The sequence below is a fragment of the Vespa crabro genome, chromosome 2 (genome assembly GCF_910589235.1).
Source record: "Vespa crabro chromosome 2, iyVesCrab1.2, whole genome shotgun sequence".
NCBI classification, from domain to species: Eukaryota; Metazoa; Arthropoda; class Insecta; order Hymenoptera; family Vespidae; genus Vespa; species Vespa crabro.
Window position 1 is genome coordinate 20,153,777 of NC_060956.1, and position 23,223 is coordinate 20,176,999.

Here is a 23,223-nt window from a genome sequence, read left to right on the forward strand (position 1 = left end):
TATTTTATTGAGATAATGAACTTCTATATAGTTTGACAAATTTATATATATATATATATATATATATATATATATATATATATATAAATTATATATATATATAAAATATTATATATATATATAAAATATATATATATATATATATATATATATAAATTTGGATTCAGTTAGTTTTAATAACGAGCATGGATGAAGAGAACAAAATGAAAAAGAAAAGAAATAATATTATGAATAAAAATAAAGAAGAGAAATATAACGACGATGAATTGTTAAGAATAATTAATTTAAAGATGATAAAAGAGAAATTATTTGGAATAAAAATAAAAATTGAAATTTAATGAAACCAACGGGAAACGAACGAATTCGTTAATGAAATAAAGTCCGCAAGATGGCTGAGAAATGGAAAGATGGCTCTTGATCGTAAGATCAATTGTCAGCCTTTTTTAGAAGAACGACAATCCAGTCATAGAACCGTTCTAAAAACGATTTTATCGATGTAACACAATTTTGTATAGGAGTGGTATTAAGTAAAAAGGAAAAGACCCTGTCAGTCAATTAAAGATTATGTTCACCTTAAATGGCTGCAGAAAGTCAACGTGACTGTGTTGGCCGAAGTATATAATTCGTTTAAGAGGTACATAGACTGGCGGGTCTAGGCCAGGCAGAAATATGGCTTCCACGGTTCTGTTGCTCGAGAATATCTTTGTCCCAGTCGAGATTTTAAACGTTATCGGCATCGACATGAAGCTACTTCTTTGTCCTACGAGTAATCGTCGTCGTTTTCGTCGTAATAATCAAAAAGCTATCGTCAAATTTCGTGAATTATTAGTGATTATTGAGAAATATCGCAGTATGAAAAAGATCGTTAATCAATCGGACACTTCCTATCTTCGTTAACAACGTTTCTCGTTCATCAACGTGTATACTCGGTGTATTCAAAGCCGAGAGATATTCTTCTTTAGAAAAAAAAAAGGAAAAAAAAAAAACAGAAAGAAAAAAAAGGAAGAAAAAAAAAGAAGGAAAGAAACTTCGTCCTCGTCCTTGAAAATTTCTACGACCTTAATTATCCTCAACACATTCATCGAACAACTTCAACGTATTAATTCGGAAACTTGTCTCTGGGACGATCGAATCGTGCTTTCAATAATTACGATAATTCTTCATCGAGATATGACTCTCGTGGTTGAATTTATTCGACGGAATCGAAATTAATATTAAAGAGAATCCTTTTACGTGGATTCTACGTCTATCTTCGATAATCTACTCCAATTACGAATATTCTTCTTCTTCTTCTTCTTCTTCTCTTTTTTTTTCCATTGACGTCATTCAAATCGTCGAAGAGATAAATCTAACAAGACCAGGATTCGTGTTCCAATGTCCAGCTAAATCGATCGATGATGAAAGGACTATCGTGATATATTGAATTACGAAGGACCGAGGAGGAAGAGGAGGAGGAGCAAGAGGTAGAGGAAGAGGAAGAGGGGAAGGAAACGCTTCGAGGGATTTTCATCGGCCAAGTAATAGCAAACTAATAGTCCTTTTTTTTTTCTTTTTTCTTTTTTCTTTTTTACCTTTCTTCGTACGTAACTAAAACGTAAAAGGGAAAAGAGAATGTTGTTGTCGTCGTCGTCGACATCGTCATCGTCGTTGTCGTCGTCGTCGTCTATAAAATTCTTCAAAAACGTCAATCCTCAATTATGATTCGCTTGATCACAATCGTCATCACTATGTCAAGATTTTCGATGACGAACATATTGTTCTTCCTTTCGATATTGAACTTTACGATGGAGGAACAAGTAGTATGCGGAAAAAATCGAACACTCGTAGAAATACCAGGAGATGCAATGTTATCCGGTAAGTAATCGTGATCTTTAAATCCTTTTTCTTCTTCTTCTTATATGATTAAAAAATAAATAAATAAATAAATAAATAAATAAATTATTTTGTTCCAATGTCCTGTAGTTTTCGTCGATCTGAACTATGGAACCTTTTGTAACTTTACGTCTGTCAAAGGATACGAAGAAATTTCAACGGCAATATTCGTCATAAAAATCTTGAACAAATTGAAATACGTGCCCGATTTAACGTTGGGTAAAGCAGATAATAAATTTGTATTAGGATTATCAAAGAAAAATTTTTTTCATTTCTTTCTTTGGTTTTTTTTTCTTTTTTTCTTTTTTTTTTTTTTCTTTTCCTTTCATCGATACTCGCGCGAGACAATCTATATGATAATCTTTAACGATTTTTATAGGATTAAGGATCTTCGATACGTGCCAGGAAGAGACTATAGTTTATAAGCAAACTTTACAAGCTGCCGTGGATATTGATTGTTCTGAAAATTATGAAATGGGCGTACTTGTACCAGCCATCTATAACAATATTCTCGAGCCTTTGCATAATTTTAGTGTATTACCTATCAGTTCTTACAGTGAACAGAATCTGACGAAGCCATTGATCAATATCATGGTGCATTATATCAGTACGAGATTCGAATCTATCGATTTGGTCCTAATCAATTCTGATTTTCTATTGGATTATTTTTTCGAAGCGGCAAGAAACTCTGGTATATGCGTGAAGAACTACAAGGATATTAAGGAATTGGAGGAAAATATTACCGAAGCATTGATCGTTGTTATCGGAAACATCGACGATATAAAAAGGTCGATTGAAAAGGGAGAAAAGGTCGAAGGACCTAGAAAAACGTGGATAGTTTTATCTCTCGACAGGTCCCATGTTGATGGTAAACATTTCGAAGGTTTCGATAAAATATTAATGTAACGAAAAGAATTTTCTAAGATTTCAAACATATTTCGTTGTACAGGTTGAGTTAAAATTTTTGGCAGTTCTTTTCATTTTCTTTTTTTTTGTTTCCTTAATCAATTACTCCTTCTCGAGACTTTTTAGATAAATTTCTTTTTCTTTCTCTTCAAAGAAGAAAATTAGTTCTAATATGTCTGGTTAAGGAGTAATCGATTTTTTTTTTTTTTTTTTTTTTTTTTTTTTAAATCACCTTATAACCTTTGACCCAATCTGTATTTTTTTTGGTTGATAATAATAGAAAATTCATTTATACATTATTCGCGAATAGATTAGAAACTTTATTTGTTTGAATGATGAGAAAATTTTGAATTATTTCAGATCTGGTGCCATCAGGATCGTACATCGTCAGAATGGTATCCTTCGATATCGATACGAAGCAAGGACTTTTTCAATCGATCGAAAAGTTTTCCGAAAAGAGTATCAATACGATAACACATTCACCATATCTTTTAGGTATTGGTAAAGCTATAATCGAATTGGCAGGACTCTTGCATGATTTACGAAAGAGAAATTGTCCTCGAGAAAATGTATCTTGCGCGATGCCACGTTTCACTTCTCACAATCGTCAAGATATTAAAAATGTCGATATTTACGAAACACTACAAGTTTTACCGAAAGCTCAGTCAATAAAATATATCGTTTCTATGAAAGATCATCAGGACTCGCTCGTCGATGTTGCGACGTATAATATCGAGCCAAATAAATTTCGAATATTGCCGGAAAAAAAAATACCGAGAATGCCAAAGCTCTGTTTGAAAAAATTCGCCAACAATTGCGAGCAATGTGCGAACTTTCAAAGGAGATCCGATTCACGTGATTTAATTAAAGGTTAGTAATTTTTAAGTAGAAGGAATAATTTCAAAAAAAAAAAAAGAAAAAAGAAAAAAAAAAGAAAATAGACAAAACGTGCTTTTGACGTAAATACGGAGATTGACTGGGATAAAAGTTTCCTTAAGTAGATCCAAAGTTCCTAAACTTATAAGTTTTGCAATCTGAAGAAAAAAAAAAAGAAAAAAAAAACAAGAAACAAAAAAAAAAGCAAAAAAAAAATTAAACAAAAAAAGAACAGTATCTCGTTAAGGGTGTAATTGATTTTGTAAACTAGCGTATAAATTTTTGGCTCGTCCTATAGACAATATGACATTAAGTCGATTCATATTGAAAATTATTATTAAATAATGAACGAAAAGAAAGATATGTTTTTTCTATAATGATATATTTTCAAATAATATTCGTTCTAACTCTATGAGAACGGAACATTTTAATGGATAAGATATATCGTTATATCTGACATATGATATTTTTAAATAAAACATTTATCAAAAATAGATTATATTTTGAAATATAGGTACACAAGAAGATGGTTTCTTAAAGACAGAAACTTGGATACCAATCTTCCTAACGGTTGCCGTTAGCGGTACTTTTGCTTGCATCGTCATCATCATATTTATTTTATATCGTTATTTCGTCGAGGATATACTAGATGGAAATCCAACGTTAACGATCGTTCTGATATTAGGAAATATATTCACATTGCAAACGGTTCTACCATTTTGCATGAACGACGATCAGTATAGTACTCGAGAGCATTTGAACTCAAGAAAGATCTTCGTGACTACGTTAGCCTTTGGCCTGCTCTTTTCAGTGATGTTGTCGAGGGCCCTATTTCTAGCATTCTCTACGGGTGGTCTATTTACCACTCACATAAACGGTTACCTCCAGGGGCTAATGGTGTTCTTCGTGTTCGGTGTACAAATCGCCATATCGACCAGTTATTTCTTTCTCAGCACCCTCGACTCCGCTATCGTAGTCAGGAGTCTCATTTTTATTGCTCTCTTAGGTAATCTTTTAATGCAAAATCATAATATTCTTTTTTCTTTTATTTTATTTTTATTTTTTCGTTTTTTCTTTCTTTTTTTTTTTTTTTTTTGTAACGAAACTTATAAGACCGTAGAAATTATTTCGCTATATAAATAAATAAAGATAAGAAGAATTTTAAATCTTTTTAATATTATTACAAAATAATTTTCATGTCTCCTCGTAATAATTCATTATTTTTAATATAATAATAAGATATATATAAATATATATATGTATATAATGAAATATTTAATATTGTCTGTCTATTTAATTTTATTACACGATAGGAAATATCATTTTTGTTATATCATATTTTATAATATAAAAATAATATGTATATATATATATATATATATACATCTGTTTATTATATTAATATATTATATTATTTATAATATTAATACATTAATATATATATTATTATTATATACATATATATTATTAAGATAAATAAGAAAATATTTTCTAATTTTTATTTATTTCTATAGGTTACGATATATTCTTACTGGCAATGTTATTCGTCGTTTGCTGTTTCATCGCTCACATAGAAAGAAATTATCGCGAAGGGAAGTGTTTTTTTGGAACAGTGATTGGCTTAGTTGTTAGCTGGGCTATCTGGGTGACGTCTTTCATCCTGATGGAGCCGGAAATTCGCGACACTGTGGTCTGTTTTGGTATATTAGCTACGGCCTACCTAATCATCATTGGTATTCTCATTCCGAGAACTTATTACATGGTGACAAATTTGCCAAGAGAGATAGACTTTCGAGCAAGATGCAATCCTGTCATCGATTTAACATCCGATCCAAGAACAACAAATGCTTTTGCTAGACAGGTCAGAAGAAAGAATCAACGTACAAAAATAACACTTTCATTTCAAAATTCAAAAATTAATTAAAGTCAACTTTCTGACTTTCTTCATTTACTTCCTCTTTCTTTATTTTAGCACTTGACTAGTTTCAAAGCCTTTTCATCCACGGTTCATTGAACTGTATCGTAAATCTTGTGTAACGCACCAGCCCCCTCCCAACCCCTCTTGTTCTTCCCTTTCTCCAATTATGCCTCGCATAGATTTCTTACTTGGATTAAAAGCACGTTGTCGCATGTGCAACCTTTTATAGATTCTCTGTTAAATCATTATTTATTTATTATTATTATTATTATTATTATTATTATTATTATTATTATTATTTTATAGATTAACTCATCGTAATATTTTACGTTAAAGTCATTTTATGCTTCTTTTATTTCATAGAAGACCGTCGCGTATTCATCTTTGCTCTTACACTTGATGTTTGATGAAATTTGAAAAAAAGAAAAAAAAAGAAAAAAGAAAAAAAAGGAAAGAAATATTGTTTATTTGTTGTATCGATCGATCGAGAATAAATAATAGATCTTTCTCTCTTATGATTCTAATATAGAATCGAGGATTTTATGATTACGTTCATCCCATGGGTGCTGGTAGTACAAACAACCTACAAGCTCCTCCTATGTTTCCAAATTATTACGGTAGTTCAAGCCCAAATCCAAGGTCACTGAGTCATTGCAGGAGTCCTGATCCCAGGAGAATACCAGGTTACAATAATTATGGTTTTCGTCCGGAGATGAGAGAAATTGAAAATTCATACGGTGTACCACGTGTATGCGTCGAAAATATTGATGTGAGTGACTCTATGACGATGATAAAATTAATATATATATATATATATATATCCATTATATTATTAGAAAATAAAAAAAAAATTCGATAATTATTATTTATTGATTTGCACGTCGACGTGTTAAATTTTTCAGGTTTAATTGAAAACACAATTTTGTAATGTTTATTTAAAATGTTTATAAAAAATTTTATTTTATTTTAATTTCTTTCTTTTTTTTTTAATTAAATTTCGATTATTTATTATTTAACAAGAATAAATTTATGCGAAAAAATGTACAAAAGATATTAGATAATTATATCGATTTATGGCCAGTGATTACATTGTCAATCAACGTGTCCCAAACGTTTTCATAAATTTCATACAAAATAATTAATTTATTATAATTAATTTAATATTAATCTTAATATTATTAATATCATATACATATAAATAATATTATACAAATATATTATATTTATATATGTAGGTATGAGTAAAGTTTATTAATACAAATTATATATTTCATAAATAATATCAATACACTTTAATAATATTATTAATTGATATTAATATATAAATCACATACCTATATAAATATATATATATATATATATATATATATGCGTATATAATTATATATAAAAAAAACAAACAAAAAAAAAATTCAATCAATTTTAAAAATGAATCGGAAGGTCGATGGATAATATTATCGATAGTATTATTATTTTGTCAAAAAAAAAAAAAAAAAAAAAAAAAAAAAAAAAAAAAAAAAGAAAGAAAAAAATAAAATAAAATAAAATAAAATAAAATTCATGGAAATCTTAAAAAAAGAATCAGAGTAAAATGTTCAAGTAGTGCCGTTATGTTTTAGCCTCAAAGCGTCCAGATCGAGAGGAGCAACGTAGATTCGGCTTACGCTTTACCGAAGTCTCAACGAAAGAAGAAGAAAAAATTAATATTAGAGGAGAAAGATTGTATCGAGACGGACGTTTACGTCGAGAACAGATTACCTTTGAACCGAAGAGAACACGACGAATCGTATCCTTCGAGATGTGTCACTCCAAAAATGGGACAAACAGAAGCGACGATTTGTGAAGAACAGGAGGACTTAGATATTAATAGAATAACAAGATTTTGATTTCTTAATTTATATATATATATATATATATATATATATATATATATATATAGATTGATTGATATAAATTATTGATATAAATTAAGGAATAATATATCAAAAAAAAAAAAAATAAAAAAAAAGTAAGAAAAGTTTTATAATTTAATGTGTGAAATATTTTAAGATTACGAAATAAAAAATACTTGACTTCTGATTAAACCGGAAGTTCATTGATTTCTTTCATTTTTTCTCTATGGAACACCTTGTACTTCTTTTTAATTAATTCCATATTTCAATCAATTGTTTTGAAAAATATAAAAAAAAAAAAACAGATTATTGAACAAGTATAGAAATAAATTTAATCAATTGACGAAATATTAGTTTAATATTATTGTACGTAATAATACGCATTTTTAAATGTAAATGATCTTAAGAGATAATGAAAAAATTGTATAACATACAAAACTATCTTACAATAAGTTTAATTACTATCTTACTAAAGCTGTTATCATTATATATTAAAAGGAAAAATATAGTAAAATTATTTTATAATAATAAAATTAATAATAGCTTATTCAATTCGTTGATATATTCAATGTTCGTTACTTTCTTCTGTTCATAATCGATGTCCTTTATCTTCATGAAATTGTGAAACTTATATTAATATATAATTTTTTTCTATTAATCCTAACAAATAAAATATTTCTTAATTAATATCAATCTGCATATACATACATACATATGTATATATATATATATATATATATATATATATATATATATATATAGCAATCTAATTATTTATTTATAATAAAATGTTTGAAACATAATTAAACGCGTTTATTAAAATTTTTTTTTTATCATTTTCATCGGTATAACGTGTACGTTACTTTAATTATAGACTCGCATAGGTAGGAAATTAAGTTAACGAAAGTTGTAAAACGAGTATGCGAGAGTGAAACAGAGAAAGGGAGAGAGAGAGAGAGAGAGAGAGAGGAGGAGAGAGAGAGAGATGGTCCACATTGAGGAAGATAACGTAGTCCCATGTACGTCAGAGTATAGAATCAATTCGTTCCCCCTTCCAAAATTGCATTATGGTCGATCGTAATTTTACAATCGAGGCACAGGTGTGTGTCCCATCGGGAAAATATCGATGACAGGGCCGTAAGAACTATGCGAACCAAATGTTTTCCATCGAAGGATTCAAAGTATATTTATTATTAATTCCTCGCAAAAAAAAAAGTTTTAATTAATACAAACGGAAATTTTGCAATAGGATTATTTGACGTTTTTCGTGTAAAAAATTTTTAACCTTTCAGAAATATTTTCAAACGAACGTCACAATTTTTTTCAATGTTCATTTTCATTGCGATCATTATTATTAGAATTTTCTTTTTCTTCTTCTTCTTCTTCTTCTTCTTCTTCTTCTTCTTCTTCTTCTTTTCTTTTCTTTCTTTTTTTTTTTTTTTAATTTATTTCGATCGATTCCTCAGCAAGTAAAAATCATATTCGGCTTCATCCCTTTTTATACATTTCACGTTATCAATATCACGATTTACTTTCCAGATCATATGGCGAGTCATAAGTATCTAAGCTCGATAAGAAAGCAAGGATGGCTGGTGTACCTTGATAAGCAAGTATATAATAATGATAAATCGAGAAGAGCAACGGATCGTGAAAGTGCCGCGAGTATCCTCGAGCCCTTCTCCTACGTAATGTGTAAAAGCTTCTGCGCAAGGACGAGCATGCTCGAAAGACCGTATAAAAGCTTGATCGTGGGTGTTCGGCTTTTCAGTTACCTTTAGAATGCTCTTACGAAAAGCGAGATTTATGTTTCCAAGGAAACGAATTTTTTTCGGTATATTCAATAATACAATTACGTAAAAAAAAAAAAAAAGAAAAAAAAAGAAAAAAAAATAACAAAAATAACAAAAATAACAAAAAAACAAACAAACAAACAAACAAACAAAAGACCAAAAAAAAAGTAAGAGAAAAGAAAAGGGAAAAGAAAAAAAAAGAATAAAATAGTGTGATTGATTCGATCGAAGAATTGGAAATCATAATTTTGAACGATCGATCACAACACGTGCCACATTTACCCATGCGATCTTGAGAACACAAATTTGTGAATTTTTTTGGAAAAAAAAAAGGAACTAAATAAAAAATAAGCTCTACGACATCATCCATGAGTCAGAATGACATTGGAGAACTTGAAGAGATCTCGCATGATCATCGTGACAGTAGTGTATGTTAGTCTCTTCTTAGACAACGTGCTTCTAACGGTGGTCGGTAAATACGAAAGGTTCTACTAAATGTCCTCTTACATTGTATATATATATATATATATATATATGTATATAAAATATATATATATGTATATAATTTAAAGAAAAATGTACAAACACCTTGATGATGGTATTTTTTCGTTCTTGAAAGGATTTCGTAAAGAAATCCTTTTTTTTTTTTAAGGGCTAACGAGAAAGGGCTAACGAAAATGGATATGATTATTCATTTATTTATTTATTTACTTTTTGTCTTATTTTTTTTTTTCTTTTTTTTTCAGTGCCAATCATCCCAGACTATCTTTGTTCCCTCGATGGAAAGAATAGTACCAGCGCTATCGAAGATGAGAATGGTAAAGTTGGTTTCCTTCTTAGTTCGAAGGCTTTCGTCCAATTGATTCTTAATCCAGCTGTTGGAAGTTTCACCGGTGCTTTTGGATACGCAAGACCTTTGTTTCTGGGAAATCTTTGTCTCTTATTGGTTGCACTGTGTAAGAACGCTGTATAATTAGACGATGATAGAAAATTTTTTTTATTTTGAAATATATCAATAATTCTTAAAATTATAGGCAATTGATTGCCGAAAGTATTCACGTAAGAATTCAGTGTAAATTGGAATCATTTGTTCTTCTTCTTTTTTTTTTTTCTTCTTCTATTTTTTTTTTACAGTATTTGCATTTGGACAAACATATGAAATACTTTTCCTGGCAAGAAGCATTCAAGGGATATCATCGGCTTGCATTGGTGTATCCGGGATGTCATTGGTAGCCTCACAATATCCTGAAGAAGATCAAAGATCAGAGATCATGGGATTCGTTCTTGGAAGTATCGCCTTGGGTGTTCTTCTTGGATATCCGATAGGTTCTATTCTTTATGATTTGGAAGGAAAGATGGCACCATTTTTGCTGGTCTCCTGCCTCATCGTCGTTTTGATATGTACAGGAGTATCCTATTTTTAACTTCTCCTTTTACTTTTCTCTTTTTTATCTTTTCCTTTCTCTCTATCTCTATCTCTCTCTTTTATTTTTATATTTTTTTTCTTTTCTTTAACAGACACTTCATTTTCTTATTACATACATGTTTCTATCTCTTGTTAATTCTTCGTATTTCTTTTTTTTTTTTTTTTTTCTTTCAACAGGTTTGCAAATATCAACACTCGACATTCAGACTGACATAGAGGTAAGTTTTAATTAATAAGGTTTAATTTAGAAGTGAATTTTATCTCTATAATCTTAATTAAATTTTATTCAATTTATTTATCTCTATAATCTTAATTAGATTTAAAATCAATTTGATTTTAATGTATGATTCTATTATCCTGTAAGTCGTCCAACAATGAAACAAACTGGAGACAACTATTATCAGATCCATTTGTTATTATAATCGCTGGTGCAATTTGGTGTTCGACTTCACCAATGGCTATATTGGAACCCTGTTTACCAATTTGGCTTCGTACCCATATAAAACCTAAGGTAAACAAAGTTTAACACCGACAATAAAAATACATTCATTTCAATATTATTATATTCCTTGTAGAAATGGCAGCTGGGAACAGTCTTCATACCGGACAGCGTTGGATATTTAATAGGTACAAACTTTTTTGGTATGATGGCTTACCGTTACGGACGCAGTAGAGTCGCCATCTTAGCCATGCTACTGGTTGGCATCAGCGCCATTTTGATACCATCGGCACTGACCATGTCGCAATTGATATTTCCACATTTTGGAATGGGTTTGGGCATTGGTATAGCTGATGCTGCTTTGGTACCATTATTGGCTAATTTAGTTGATCAAAATGGCAATTACGGCCCCGTTTATTCGATTCAACAGGTCGCTGTAAGCCTTGCTTATTTTCTAGGTAAATATTTTCTTATATATATATTGAAAACTTTTTTCAACTTTCTTTAAAATAAAATTTCTTTAAAAGAAGTTTATTCTGATAAAGAAGAAGAAAAAACAAACTTTTTTATATCTTTTTCTATCGAAGGACCAATCACAGGCGGAGAGTTGGTAAGGGAAATTGGATTTCGATGGGTCATGAGGATCATAGGTGTGGCAAATATAATCTATTGTCCGATACTTCTATTTCTTGCTCTAAGAGAAAAAGAATCTTTATCGAAGGAGGATAAAGAAAAGGATTACGACACTTTCCATAAAGGTCTAATGAAATACGAAAAGTTTCAAAACTTGGACGACGATCTTTGATGAGAAAATCAAGTTTATTTAAACTCATTGGAAAATTCACATTTATCATCGAACAGACGAAGTTCTTCTTAAGAAAAAAAAAAAAAAAAGAAAGAAAAAAAGAAAAAAAAGAAAAAAATAAAAGAAAAGAAAAAGAGAAAAGAAGGAAAAAGGAAAACGGGAAGAAAAATAGAAAGAAAAAAAAAGATCATCTCTTAAATTCTCAACAAGAAATTTCTATTGAAATTACACGACGTTGCAATTTATTATCAACGATCTCTATAATATTAAAAAGTGTATTGTTTTTAAGTAATACAAGTGACTATAAAATCTATATCTGTTTGTTATACTAATTTAATATATAAATTAATTGTATAGAATGGAATTGAACGATGTATGAAGACTTTTGTTTTATATGAAAATTCTAAGAAATGTTAATGACGTCCGACGATGGTTATCACCGTCATCAAGAAGTATCGTGGGCGAACAAAATTTTAATACTTTATTTACACATAAAGTCTCCCGAACGAACATCGAAGTAAACTTCAATGCTTATCGCATTGACGACATTTATCGAACGTAAGAGGGACGTTCTCTTTATTTAGGGTGAATAAAAAATAAAAAAGATATAAAAAGGAGAAATAAAAAAAGATTAAAAAAATAAAACATAAAAAATAAAAGATAAAAAATAAAATACGCGAAGAAAAGGGAGACATAGGGAGCAGTCCCTTCGTTTTCTTTTTTTTTTTTTTAACCTTCATTACTTTGCCTACACATGGCTTATTCATAATTGAATTTGAAATATTGAGATCGCATTAATGTTATCAGTAAATATTAAAAGACGTCAATTTTTGATGTATCAAATGTAGGATATGCAAGTATGAGTTAATCTTCACTCGCTTACTCACTTTCTCTCTCTCTCTCTCTCTCTCTCTCTCTCTCTCTCTCTCTTTCTCTCTCTCTCTATGTGTGTTTTCTCTACACTCCAATTTTTTTCGCCGTCTAGAGAAAAAAAAAAACAAAAAGAAAAAAAAAAGGAAATCAAGGCAATTTCAAAATCTCCGTGATTCATTGCGGCAGTAAAGAAACTTGAGTATGCTCGTTAATTTTCGAGATCTTGCCATGACCCAACACGTCATTCTTCTATCCTTCTCTTTTTTAATCGAAAACGAAAGAGAGTCAGGTTGACAAGGAGAAAAAAAAAGAAAGAGAATAGAGAAGAAAAAAAAACAAGAAAAGAAAAGAAAGAAGGAAAGTAGTTAGGACAGCTAGAAGGAAGGAAAAAAATATGTCGAAAGGCGATTAGAATAGAAAGTAGATGATATTGTCATCCCTTTTCTTTTTCTCTTCTTTTTCTTTTTCTTTTCTTTTTTATTAACGTGTCTCTCGATTTCATCTCGAGAGCTGACTCTCTCCCTCTCTCTCTCTCTCTCTCTCTCTCTCTCTCTCTCTCTCTCTCTCTCTCTCTCTCTCTCTCTCTCTCTCTCTCTTTCTCTCTCTCCTTCTTTCGTTCATTTTCTTCCATTCTTTCTTTTTCTCTTTCTCTTCAATGGAATACGACAAAAATTTCTACTTTTTCTACACCGAAATATCGCCATCGCGAGAAGAAAATATTCGCGACACTATTTTCCAATTCCAAGTCAGCTGGCCACGATCCAAACTGCGAACCCTCGGCGAGTTTCTTCGTTGTCCCTGACAAAGTGCCCACCTACGTGCTCACTCGAACATTGTATTTTATGGTAGGTAGCGAGAAACGACCCTCTTAAGGGTTGCAGCCCTTGAATCGAAGGACAGGAACAATTTCGGGATACGACGACGACGACGACGACGACGACGAATTTTTTGATGCTTAACATGATGAACACCTTTGCTCTACTATACAAATAATTAACGATATTATTAATTGCAAGACGAAATACAAGACATTACTTTTTACGTAGCAAATCTAATGCCTCATTTCTTTTTTTTTTTGTTTTTTTTTTATATTTAACACAAAAAGGTATATACGATTAACCAGGATAATTTTTAACGATTTTTTCCAAAATGAAACACATCAGAAGATTGATAGATCTTCTCGGAGACACATATTTCGTAGAGATATATTTCAAAAAAAAAAAAAAAAAAAAAAAAAAAAAAAAAAAAAAAAAAGGAAATTAATAAAAATAACATAAAAAGAAGACTAAAACTCATTTCAAAATTACAGAAATTCCAACATTATAAATCTAACTCTATCAACGATCGACGAATATATTTGTTAATGAAAATTAATCACGAATCTAATTAAGAAGAAAAGATCTAGGATCATAGATAAAAGTTTGATCGAATCCGGGACTCGAGGTTGAAATCGATTCAGCACGGTAACGAATGAACACAAAAAAGAGATAGAGATGGATACAGAGATAAAGATAATATATATATATATATATATATATATATATATATATATATATATATATATATATACAGAGAGAGAGAGAGAGAGAGAGAGATCGAACGTGAGGGTTTTGGAAAATTTTAGGCGGAAAATCTCGATGGTAGATAGGTAGGTAGATAGGTAGATAGGTAGATAGGTAGATAGAGAAGGAGATGGAGAAAGAGGAGTAAAAAAAGGATAGAAAGTGAATACGGTGGGACGATGGCGATGATGCTGCTGCTGCTGCTGCTGTGTCCGGGAGCCGTGCTCTCCTCCGTTCACTATCGATCTTCCAGCGGAGAAGCTCGACACGCGCGTTCCACGCAGAGTTGAACTAACACACGTGCGCTTGCGAGCACGCACACACACACACACACACACATATATATATGTAGATACATACATACATAGACACATATATACACAAAGACGAACGATCGAAGCCGGTATCCTCCCTCCTTTAGTCTCTCTCTCTCTCTCTTTTTCTCTCTCATTCTCTCATTCTCTCCTTCTCTTTCGCTATCTCTTTCTCTCTCTTTCTCCCTCTTTCTATTCGTTGGAAGCTTCAGGGGTAGCAGCGGAGTCTCTCGTATGTGTGTGTGTGTGTGTGTGTGTGAGAGAGAGAAAGAGAGAGAGAGCGTAACCGGGCAAGCTCGATGTGTTTGAAGAACACCCATCGGTGGGTTGCCTTCAGTAAGCTCGGAGCTTTCGCTCGGTCCAGGCTATCCCTCCGAGTCTTCTCTCTCTCTTCCTCTCTTTTTCACCAAAAGTATCACCAATACAACATATCCCCTCAAATTCTCCCCTCTTTCCTCAAAATCAAATTCACCGTAAGGAGAAAGAGAGAGAGAGAGAGAGAGAGAGAGAGAGAGAAAGAGAGAGAGAGAGAGAGAGAGAGAGTACCTATCTCTCGACATGTCGAAGAATTCGTTGACAGTATGCGTTATCGTATTCGCGCCTCCAGATCGTCGAGGAGAGAGGATCGATCCTCGTTCTTTCCTCCTCCGACCTTGAGGTTAGAGTTACGAGAGAGAGAAAGAAAAAAAAAAGAGAAAGAGAAACAGACAGAAAGACAGACAGAGAGACAGACAGAGAGACAGAGAGAGAGAGAGAGAGAGAGAGAAAGAGAGAGAGAGAGAGAGAGAAAGAGAAAGAGAGATTAAGAATAGATGAACTTCAAAGAAGAAAACCTGGCGAACGTGTCATCGAATGTGAATTAATAGTGTTGTTGTGTTTCAATGATTTCTTTCCTTTTTTTTTCTCTTTGTTTCATTTCTTTTTTTTTTTTTTTTTTTTTTTTTTATCTAATCGTGATTTAGAATGTCTTCGGATTGAAATGATAAATGTGTGAGATCCTCGATGAACGATCGAGATATTGCAACGATATAGAAATAACGCGGGAAATTATAATTGAGAAACAATATAGTGACAATCTATTACGACGATTATTAGAATAATATTTTGAATTGTTTAATTATATTCAATAGAATCTAACGTGTTTTATTAAAATGAGATAATACGAAAGTTAGAGATTTTTTTTTACATCGTTCAAGCCAAGAGTTAAAAGTAAGAAAATGATCGATGATGACGATGAAAGAGGAATATTCTCTACGGTACGAGCAAAATCGAGAGGATATATGGACCAAGACACGTGTTGGAAGAATGCGATGCAGGCGTGCGAAAAACTTGTCATTAAAATCGACGAAATGTTTTATCGCACAAATTTATCACTATTTGATCTCTCCTAAATAATAATATTAATAATAATAATAATAATAATAATAATAATAATAATAATAATAATAATAATAATATTAATAATAATAATAATATTAATAATAATAATAATAATAATAATAATAATAATAATAATAATAATAATAGTAACGATGATATGTGTTAAGAACAATTAATAACTTCGAGGAATGTGATTGCAGATGTGATTTTACTGGTTAAATTGAAAATAAAGTCGATTAAAGTAGAGTTCCTAAAGCAATAGTAAATGAACTTCGATGTAAAAGCGTGTACTGTTTGTTTTACTGTGCGTGTACGTGTGTCCGTGTTTATCACTGTGTAATTTTACACGAGTCGATTTAATCGAAGATCCTTCGAAACGAACACGAACGATGCGGTGTAACTGTAACGAGGTGGTTGCAGGTATACATTTTTATCACTATGCTTTTGTTATCGTGATCGATCGATAAACCATATCGCGCCAATTTATTTTTTTTCTATCTTTTCTCTTTTTTTTTTCTTTTCTTTTTTCTTTTTCTCTTTTGTTCCTTTTTTCAAATACACGTTTCCGATTATCTGACTGATTATTATGACGATCGATATGATTAAAGTTACAAGTTCATTATCGAGATACAATCCTTCTATATATATATTGATATTTTAGTGACAATGTAAAAAAAAATTTGAAAAAATAAAATCGTAGAATTTTAACAAAATATAATCATAAAAAAAAAAAAGAAAACAACAACAACAACAAGAAAAATACATAGGATAGGGATAAATCAATGATAGTACGGCTAACTTCCATCTTATTTCTTCCCAATAGAATTCCTAATAATTAATATTAAATATCACGAATAATTTCACAATTCGATGATTAATCACGACTAGTCATTGTTCCCGGAATAAAAGTAAGAATAAAATAAAAAAAGAGAGAAAAAAAAAATAAATAAAAACTAGAGAGATGAAGAAAAGAAAAATGGAAAATAAAAGGATGAAGAAAAATGGAAGATCATATAGGCGTATGTCTATACTCGTATGAAATTCATGTGAGACAGCATCGACCTTACCACTCCACCCTTAAGAGGGAAGGGGGCGGGAGAGGTTTGAGAAATTTAAATGTCTTTCGTGAAAGCCGAGAGGATTTAGTCACTTTATCCTTCAAGAAATGGATTTCACCATTTACTATTCTTTTGTTTCGTCTCCTATGTAAAAATCCAATCGTACGGTCTTCCTTTTTTCTTTTTCTTTTTTTTTTTTTTTTCTTTTCTTTTTAATGACTTTTCTTTCATAAAGAAATGAAAAGAAAAATAGGAAGAAAAAAAAAACAATATTCTTATACCACGATAAAAAAAAAGATATTAAATCTTTATATAAACTTTACCTGGACTAATCGATTTTTTAGGCTTGAAAATCAAGAAATATATGATAACAAAGAGTCGACCAAAATATTGGATCGATATCTCCCTGAAAACGTTGAACTTTCCGTCGTTAATATAATCGTGAAAATTTTGTTAAAATATAAAAGGAAATCTCTAATGAAAGACGGATCAACGAGGTACAGGTGAGATGGAGACTGAAGACGAAATGGAAGAGGAATTGTCGGAAGCAACGGGAATGGAGGTAAAATGCATACCTATGCACACACACACACACATATATATATATATGTGCGTTGACGAGATAATCAGTTCTGATCGTTGTTCCCACCATTATACGTTATTACGTTTTGACGTTACAGGTAAATCATAACAACAATCTTGGGAACTTTGAAACTATGAGGATCTCTTCGAGAACATCGGAAAGGGGTGATGAAAATAACGATCATTTGGAAATAAATCTTCAAGTGAATACGAAGAACGATAAAGAGGAATCAAAATTATCTTTAAGTACAAGTATGAAGACTGATATAAAGGAGTGCGAGAGGAGGCCCTGTAGGACCAAAAGGATCTCTTGTCAGCAGGACACAATACACGAATACGACGAGGACGATGGCCTGACAATGGACAGAGTTGGAAGGTAAAAAATAAAAAAAAAAAAATAAAAAAAAGAAAAAAAAGAAAAGATTTATCAACGTTTCGACGTATGAAGGGAATAAATAAATAAATATAACATGACTGAAAACAAAACAGATACATGGAGGCTCATCCAAACGTAGTTGAGAGTTGGCTATACGAAAAGGCAAGTTTGGAATTACGACAACGATTGCAAACGCCAAGATTGGAACGTACAAAGTCAATAACTTCAACTTCTTGTCAAGACCAGGAAGGTATTTTGAATCGACCGAAACGTAACAGCGTCACTTCCGATCTCTTTCAAACGTGGCTATCGACGAGTTCACCGGCTAAACGTAGCAGAAGTCCAAGCAGGTAAGTTACATTAAAATTACAATAAACAAATTAGAGAAATGTTGTATTAAATAACCGAGAGATAAATCTTCTTTAAATTGATAACATATAAAGTATTTTTCATACGATCTATATTCTATAAAATCTTAAATTTATAAAATCAATCTCTCATATAAACGTTTTAAATAAAATCGGCTAATCAAATATACAATCCGGTATCGTTCTTTATATAAGTGTTTAAATAGAATGTTCATGGGAACTATAAGGAACAAGTAATATAATTCCTATGTCTATTTTATAGCCGGACGATAACTCATCCGTAGATTCATATCTTTGTTACAACGTAATAACTATCTCAAACATGTTGGGGATTTTAGGGCTTCTATATCGTTAATGGGTCGCCGAGAGGAACTCAATAGACTGGACGAAAACGACCTATTTATGGAACTCATAAGGGACGTAGCGAACGAGCTGGATATCAACGTACTTTGTCACAAAATTTTGGTCAACGTTGGAATACTTACTTATGCTGATCGAGGAAGTCTCTTTCTTGCAAAAGGTCCACTCGAGGATAGATACTTGGTTGCTAAACTTTTTGACGTTACTCAGGATACAGAACTTGAGGAAGCTGTTCAACGTGCAAAAAATGAAGAGATAAAGATACCTTTCGGCGTGGGTATCGCCGGTTACGTAGCTGAAACGAAGAAGATAATCAACATAAAGGATGCTTATAAGGTTAGATGTGAAAGTTCGAAGAGAGATTTGTTTCTTTTTATTTATTTTTTTTTTTTTATTTTTTTATTTTTTTTTTTTTTTTTAATATATCTCAGGTTTAAATATGTCAGCAAATGTGAATATTGATTTATCTAAAAGTCGAAGATATAGCAACTAATACGAGACATTTTTGAAATCTTTCTTTTTCTTTATCTAATTATTTAGAAAAAAAAAAAAAAAAAAAAAAAAAAAAAAAAAAAAAATTTGTTCCTTCAATATCAAACATATTTGTATATCGATTTATCAAGAAATTTAAAGGAAAGAATGTATTGTTATTCTAATTATCTGATTATTTTTTTCACATATTGAAACTCACGTTTTTCTTTCTAATAACATAGAAAGAAATTTATGAATTTTTAGGATCCACGATTCAATAGTGCCATCGACATGCGTACAGGTTACAAGACAACGCTTATCCTATCGATGCCTATTTGTAATTACGAGGGTGACGTTATTGGAGTCGCACAGATCATCAACAAGACCAATGGAAGCAACGAGTTTACTGAAAGAGACGTGGAAGTATTTCAAAGGTAGATAAAAAAAAGAAAAAGAAATTAAAAAATAAAAAAGAAAAGAAAAGAAAGAAAGGGCGAATCATTTTTGAAATATATTTTTGAAAAATATTATCTATCTTCTTCACGCAGATATTTAACCTTCTGTGGAATTGGGATTCAAAATGCACAACTATTTGAGTTATCCGTGCAGGAATATAGGAGGAACCAAATTTTACTAAATCTCGCGAGGAATATATTCGAAGAGCAAAACAATCTCGAATGTTTGGTAACGAAGATTATGACGGAAGCAAAAGAGTTGCTGAAGTGCGAAAGATGTGCGGTTTATTTGCTCGATCTGGATTGCGGCGAGGCGGTAAATATATCTAAATATAAAATGAAACTAAACGTAAGATATAGAATCATTTCGTAGGAAGGACACCGGATAGATAACTAAGATTTTTTTTTAATTTCAGGGTCATCTCGAAAAGATCGTCGAGCGACCCAGTAAATCGATTCAAGAAAACAGAAAACCATTGTCCAGGAGAGAGGTAAGCAAGTACAATGGTACACGTATTCATGATTCTCGAGTCTGATCATTATCTTCCCTTTAACGACGGCACAGAGCAATAACATCGATATGGAGGATATCTTTCAGCAGCACGTAAGCCTTCGAAACTATTATGAAATAATCGATATATCTGTGAGATAGATAAAGCTAATAACGGTAAAATACGAATGGTACATATATACATATATTTGTATGTATATACGTGTGTGATATTAAAAATATATTTTTACATAATATATATATATATATACATATATTATGCGAGAGAATTATCGGTATATTAATCGGTACAAATGATTTAATTTACAACGTTATTATTCGTCTCGTAGAGTTCGATCGAAAGCAGTAAGTTCACTATGATCTTCGAAATGGATAACGAAACACAAGAGGCACGGGTGTATCGACCAAGTACCAATGATCTTTCCAGTCCATTGGGTCAAATCGCAAGATACGTTGCAGCTACTGGACAAATTCTCAACATAGGAGATGTTACAAGTTGGTTGAAGAAAGATGTTGTGGAAACTGAAAAGGAATCAACAAGAAGTATCCTCTGTATGCCGATTGCTAATGGTCAAAGAACTGTGATAGGTGTTGCCCAATTGATTAATAAGGTATTCGTTCGAATAATTATTTTTCATTATCAATGTATTCATTTAATCAATTAAATATTTTTTCATAAATAGGACAATGGTACATCCTTCACCGATTCTGATGTCTCCATTTTCGAAGCATTTGCCATATTTTGTGGTCTTGGTATACACAACACACAAATGTACGAATCAGCTTGCAAACTAATGGCAAAGCAAAAGGTCGCTTTGGAATGTCTTAGTTATCATGCGACGGCCAACAATGATGATGCTTTGAAGTTAACCTCTGACTCTATTCCATCTGCTGAAAAGTTCAATCTTTACAGTTTCACCTTTACGGATTTTGATTTAACAGACGACGACACGTGCAGAGCAACCATAAGAATGTTCAAACAGTGCAATCTTATTCATAAATTTCACATCCCTTATGATATCCTTTGCAGATGGATTTTAAGCGTGAAGAAAAATTACAGGTATACGTAAACTTTTATTTTTCTTTTTTTTTCTTGTCATTGATCGAACAAATTTTTAAATAAATATTACTATATTTCAGGCCAGTGAAATATCACAACTGGCGACACGCATTAAACGTAGCACAAACTATGTTCGCAATGCTGAAAACAGGTAAAATGGAACAATTCATGACCGACCTTGAGATTCTCGGACTACTGGTAGCCTGTCTCTGTCATGATCTTGATCATCGTGGTACGAACAATGCATTCCAAACAAAAACGGAATCACCACTTGCCATTTTGTACTCTACAAGTACTATGGAACATCATCATTTCGATCAATGTGTCATGATATTGAACTCGGATAGCAATAATATCTTTCAAAATCTTTCTATGGAAGATTATAGGAGAGTTATGAAGGTGGTCGAAAGTGCTATACTTTCGACGGATCTAGCGATGTATTTTAAGAAAAAGAATAGTTTCATGGAGCTGATCGACGATGGTGAATTTGATTGGCAAAGCGAGGAAAAGAAAGAATGTTAGTATCAATCAAAAACTATTCTTCTTTTCCTCTTCTCTTTCCTTTCGTTTCGTCTTCTTTTCCTTTTCCTTGTTTTTTCTTCTCTTCTCTATTATTTTAATCGAATTGATTCATTGATTAGACATAAATATAAATTTAACTTTTTAACGTTACCATCTATTAAACGTAAATCCTGACGTAATAACTTTTAAGTAATAATTTATGTTTAACTTTGTTCACCAGTGTTATGCGGTATGATGATGACAGCATGTGATGTTAGCGCGATAGCAAAACCTTGGGAAGTTCAACATAGAGTAGCAAAATTGGTGGCCGATGAATTTTTCGATCAGGGTGATTTGGAACGATTGCAATTGAATCAACAACCGGTAGCGATGATGGATAGAGAGAGAAGAGACGAATTGCCGCAGATGCAAGTTGGTTTTATCGACGAGATATGTATGCCGTTGTACAAAGTTATGGCGGAAACGTTTCCATGGATTATGCCACTTTACGAAGGTACCAAGGAGAATAGAAGACATTGGCAGGATTTAGCGGAAAAAGTTGAAATGGGATTGACTTGGATAGATCGCGATACCATCGAAGAACCAGTCGAAGAGTTTGTTTCTTACGAGCCAAGGGACATTGAGTTCACTGTAACGACCTTGAACTGTACCCATCCCGATAGAAAGGATCAAGTTCAAGAAAAATCAGCATTAGCTAGATTCACCTCGTTTAGGAAAGGAGGTCGTACATTGAGCAAAGGTGTCAGACAACGTCTAAGTAAATCGCTTTACGTAAAGACTAATTCTGAGGACACTAGTAAAACAAAAGTATTGATTTCTGAAAGGAAAAGTCGTAATAAACTTTGTCTTCTCATTTGACGGCTCACGACTACTACTCTCGAGAGTATACCAGAATGATGTTTGTCCTTCCTAAAAAAAAGAAAAAAAAAAAAAAAAGAAAAAAAAAATAAAAGAAAAAAAGAAAAAGAAAAAAAAGGGGAAAAAAAAGAAAAGCAAACAAAACAGAAGAAGAAAAAAAATCCAACGTCGTTCGTTCTTACGTCGAACGATCGATGGATCATCGCAAACCGGTACGATGTGATTTCGTTCTAACAATTCCAACGAGACGGACTACTTTTACTCCGTGAGTTTAAAATATCAGAATCAAAATAGAATAGAATCGGGAACGATCGGAAATTCGATTTGGACAGTCGAACGATATCTATTAAACACCGTCGTCGTATCCTACCCATAACTACCCCATCCCTCTTCTTAGCCCGCCCAATATCATTGATTTTTTGTGCTGAAATGTGTGAAACTTTCTATAAAATGATTAATATAAGAAAAACTGCTGGACTTGTATTTCTCTTTTTCAAAATGGATACGTCATACAGAAAGAGAAGAGAGAGAGAGAGAGAGAGAGAGAGA

At 31.7% G+C, this 23,223-nt stretch overlaps 3 protein-coding genes across 11 annotated transcripts; all 3 read left to right on the forward strand.

Annotated features, from left to right (window-relative positions):
• Positions 1-233: 233 nt before the first annotated feature.
• Positions 234-7,504, forward strand: LOC124421811 (protein bride of sevenless). 3 transcript variants are annotated; one of them, XM_046957445.1, is made up of 8 exons: positions 234-1,854; positions 1,963-2,091; positions 2,252-2,740; positions 3,139-3,648; positions 4,169-4,660; positions 5,169-5,515; positions 6,102-6,341; positions 7,176-7,504. In XM_046957445.1, exons 1-8 carry the CDS (start codon positions 1,698-1,700, stop codon positions 7,413-7,415), a joined length of 2,604 nt encoding a protein of 867 aa, XP_046813401.1. In that variant the 5' UTR covers positions 234-1,697; the 3' UTR covers positions 7,416-7,504. The 3 variants fall into 3 exon arrangements, with proteins under 3 accessions (XP_046813401.1, XP_046813400.1, XP_046813402.1); XM_046957444.1 differs by having other exon boundaries at positions 237-1,854; positions 7,192-7,500; XM_046957446.1 differs by lacking the exon at positions 4,169-4,660 and having other exon boundaries at positions 237-1,854; positions 7,192-7,500.
• A 774-nt stretch (positions 7,505-8,278) lies between these two features.
• Positions 8,279-12,862, forward strand: LOC124421790 (synaptic vesicular amine transporter). Of its 2 annotated transcripts, none has more exons than XM_046957401.1 (7): positions 8,279-9,726; positions 10,001-10,210; positions 10,389-10,655; positions 10,858-10,898; positions 11,045-11,191; positions 11,256-11,577; positions 11,707-12,862. In XM_046957401.1, exons 1-7 carry the CDS (start codon positions 9,633-9,635, stop codon positions 11,922-11,924), a joined length of 1,299 nt encoding a protein of 432 aa, XP_046813357.1. In that variant the 5' UTR covers positions 8,279-9,632; the 3' UTR covers positions 11,925-12,862. The 2 variants fall into 2 exon arrangements, with proteins under 2 accessions (XP_046813357.1, XP_046813358.1); XM_046957402.1 differs by having other exon boundaries at positions 10,389-10,580.
• Positions 12,863-14,998: 2,136 nt separating this feature from the next.
• LOC124421793 (cGMP-specific 3',5'-cyclic phosphodiesterase) lies at positions 14,999-23,223 on the forward strand. Of its 6 annotated transcripts, none has more exons than XM_046957406.1 (14): positions 14,999-15,929; positions 16,254-16,473; positions 17,456-17,673; positions 17,792-18,069; positions 18,183-18,419; positions 18,776-19,133; positions 19,533-19,702; positions 19,817-20,039; positions 20,140-20,214; positions 20,289-20,327; positions 20,564-20,845; positions 20,918-21,294; positions 21,375-21,811; positions 22,037-23,223. In XM_046957406.1, exons 3-14 carry the CDS (start codon positions 17,620-17,622, stop codon positions 22,672-22,674), a joined length of 3,168 nt encoding a protein of 1,055 aa, XP_046813362.1. In that variant the 5' UTR covers positions 14,999-15,929; positions 16,254-16,473; positions 17,456-17,619; the 3' UTR covers positions 22,675-23,223. The 6 variants fall into 6 exon arrangements, with proteins under 6 accessions (XP_046813362.1, XP_046813363.1, XP_046813364.1 ...); XM_046957407.1 differs by having other exon boundaries at positions 14,999-15,527; positions 15,636-16,473; XM_046957408.1 differs by having other exon boundaries at positions 14,999-15,331; positions 15,636-16,473.

Bases quoted from the DNA above. Each gene is read 5' to 3' on its own strand.
- LOC124421793 (XM_046957406.1), top strand. From the start codon at position 17,620: ATGGAGACTGAAGACGAAATGGAAGAGGAATTGTCGGAAGCAACGGGA. The intron at 19,703-19,816 runs GTAGATAAAAAA...TTCTTCACGCAG, and splicing joins GACGTGGAAGTATTTCAAAG to ATATTTAACCTTCTGTGGAA. The intron at 20,846-20,917 runs GTATTCGTTCGA...TTTCATAAATAG, and splicing joins TTGCCCAATTGATTAATAAG to GACAATGGTACATCCTTCAC.
- LOC124421811 (XM_046957444.1), top strand. From the start codon at position 1,698: ATGATTCGCTTGATCACAATCGTCATCACTATGTCAAGATTTTCGATG. The intron at 2,741-3,138 runs GTAAACATTTCG...GAATTATTTCAG, and splicing joins CGACAGGTCCCATGTTGATG to ATCTGGTGCCATCAGGATCG. The intron at 5,516-6,101 runs GTCAGAAGAAAG...ATTCTAATATAG, and splicing joins CAAATGCTTTTGCTAGACAG to AATCGAGGATTTTATGATTA.
- LOC124421790 (XM_046957401.1), top strand. From the start codon at position 9,633: ATGACATTGGAGAACTTGAAGAGATCTCGCATGATCATCGTGACAGTA. The intron at 11,192-11,255 runs GTAAACAAAGTT...TATTCCTTGTAG, and splicing joins GTACCCATATAAAACCTAAG to AAATGGCAGCTGGGAACAGT. The intron at 11,578-11,706 runs GTAAATATTTTC...TTTCTATCGAAG, and splicing joins AAGCCTTGCTTATTTTCTAG to GACCAATCACAGGCGGAGAG.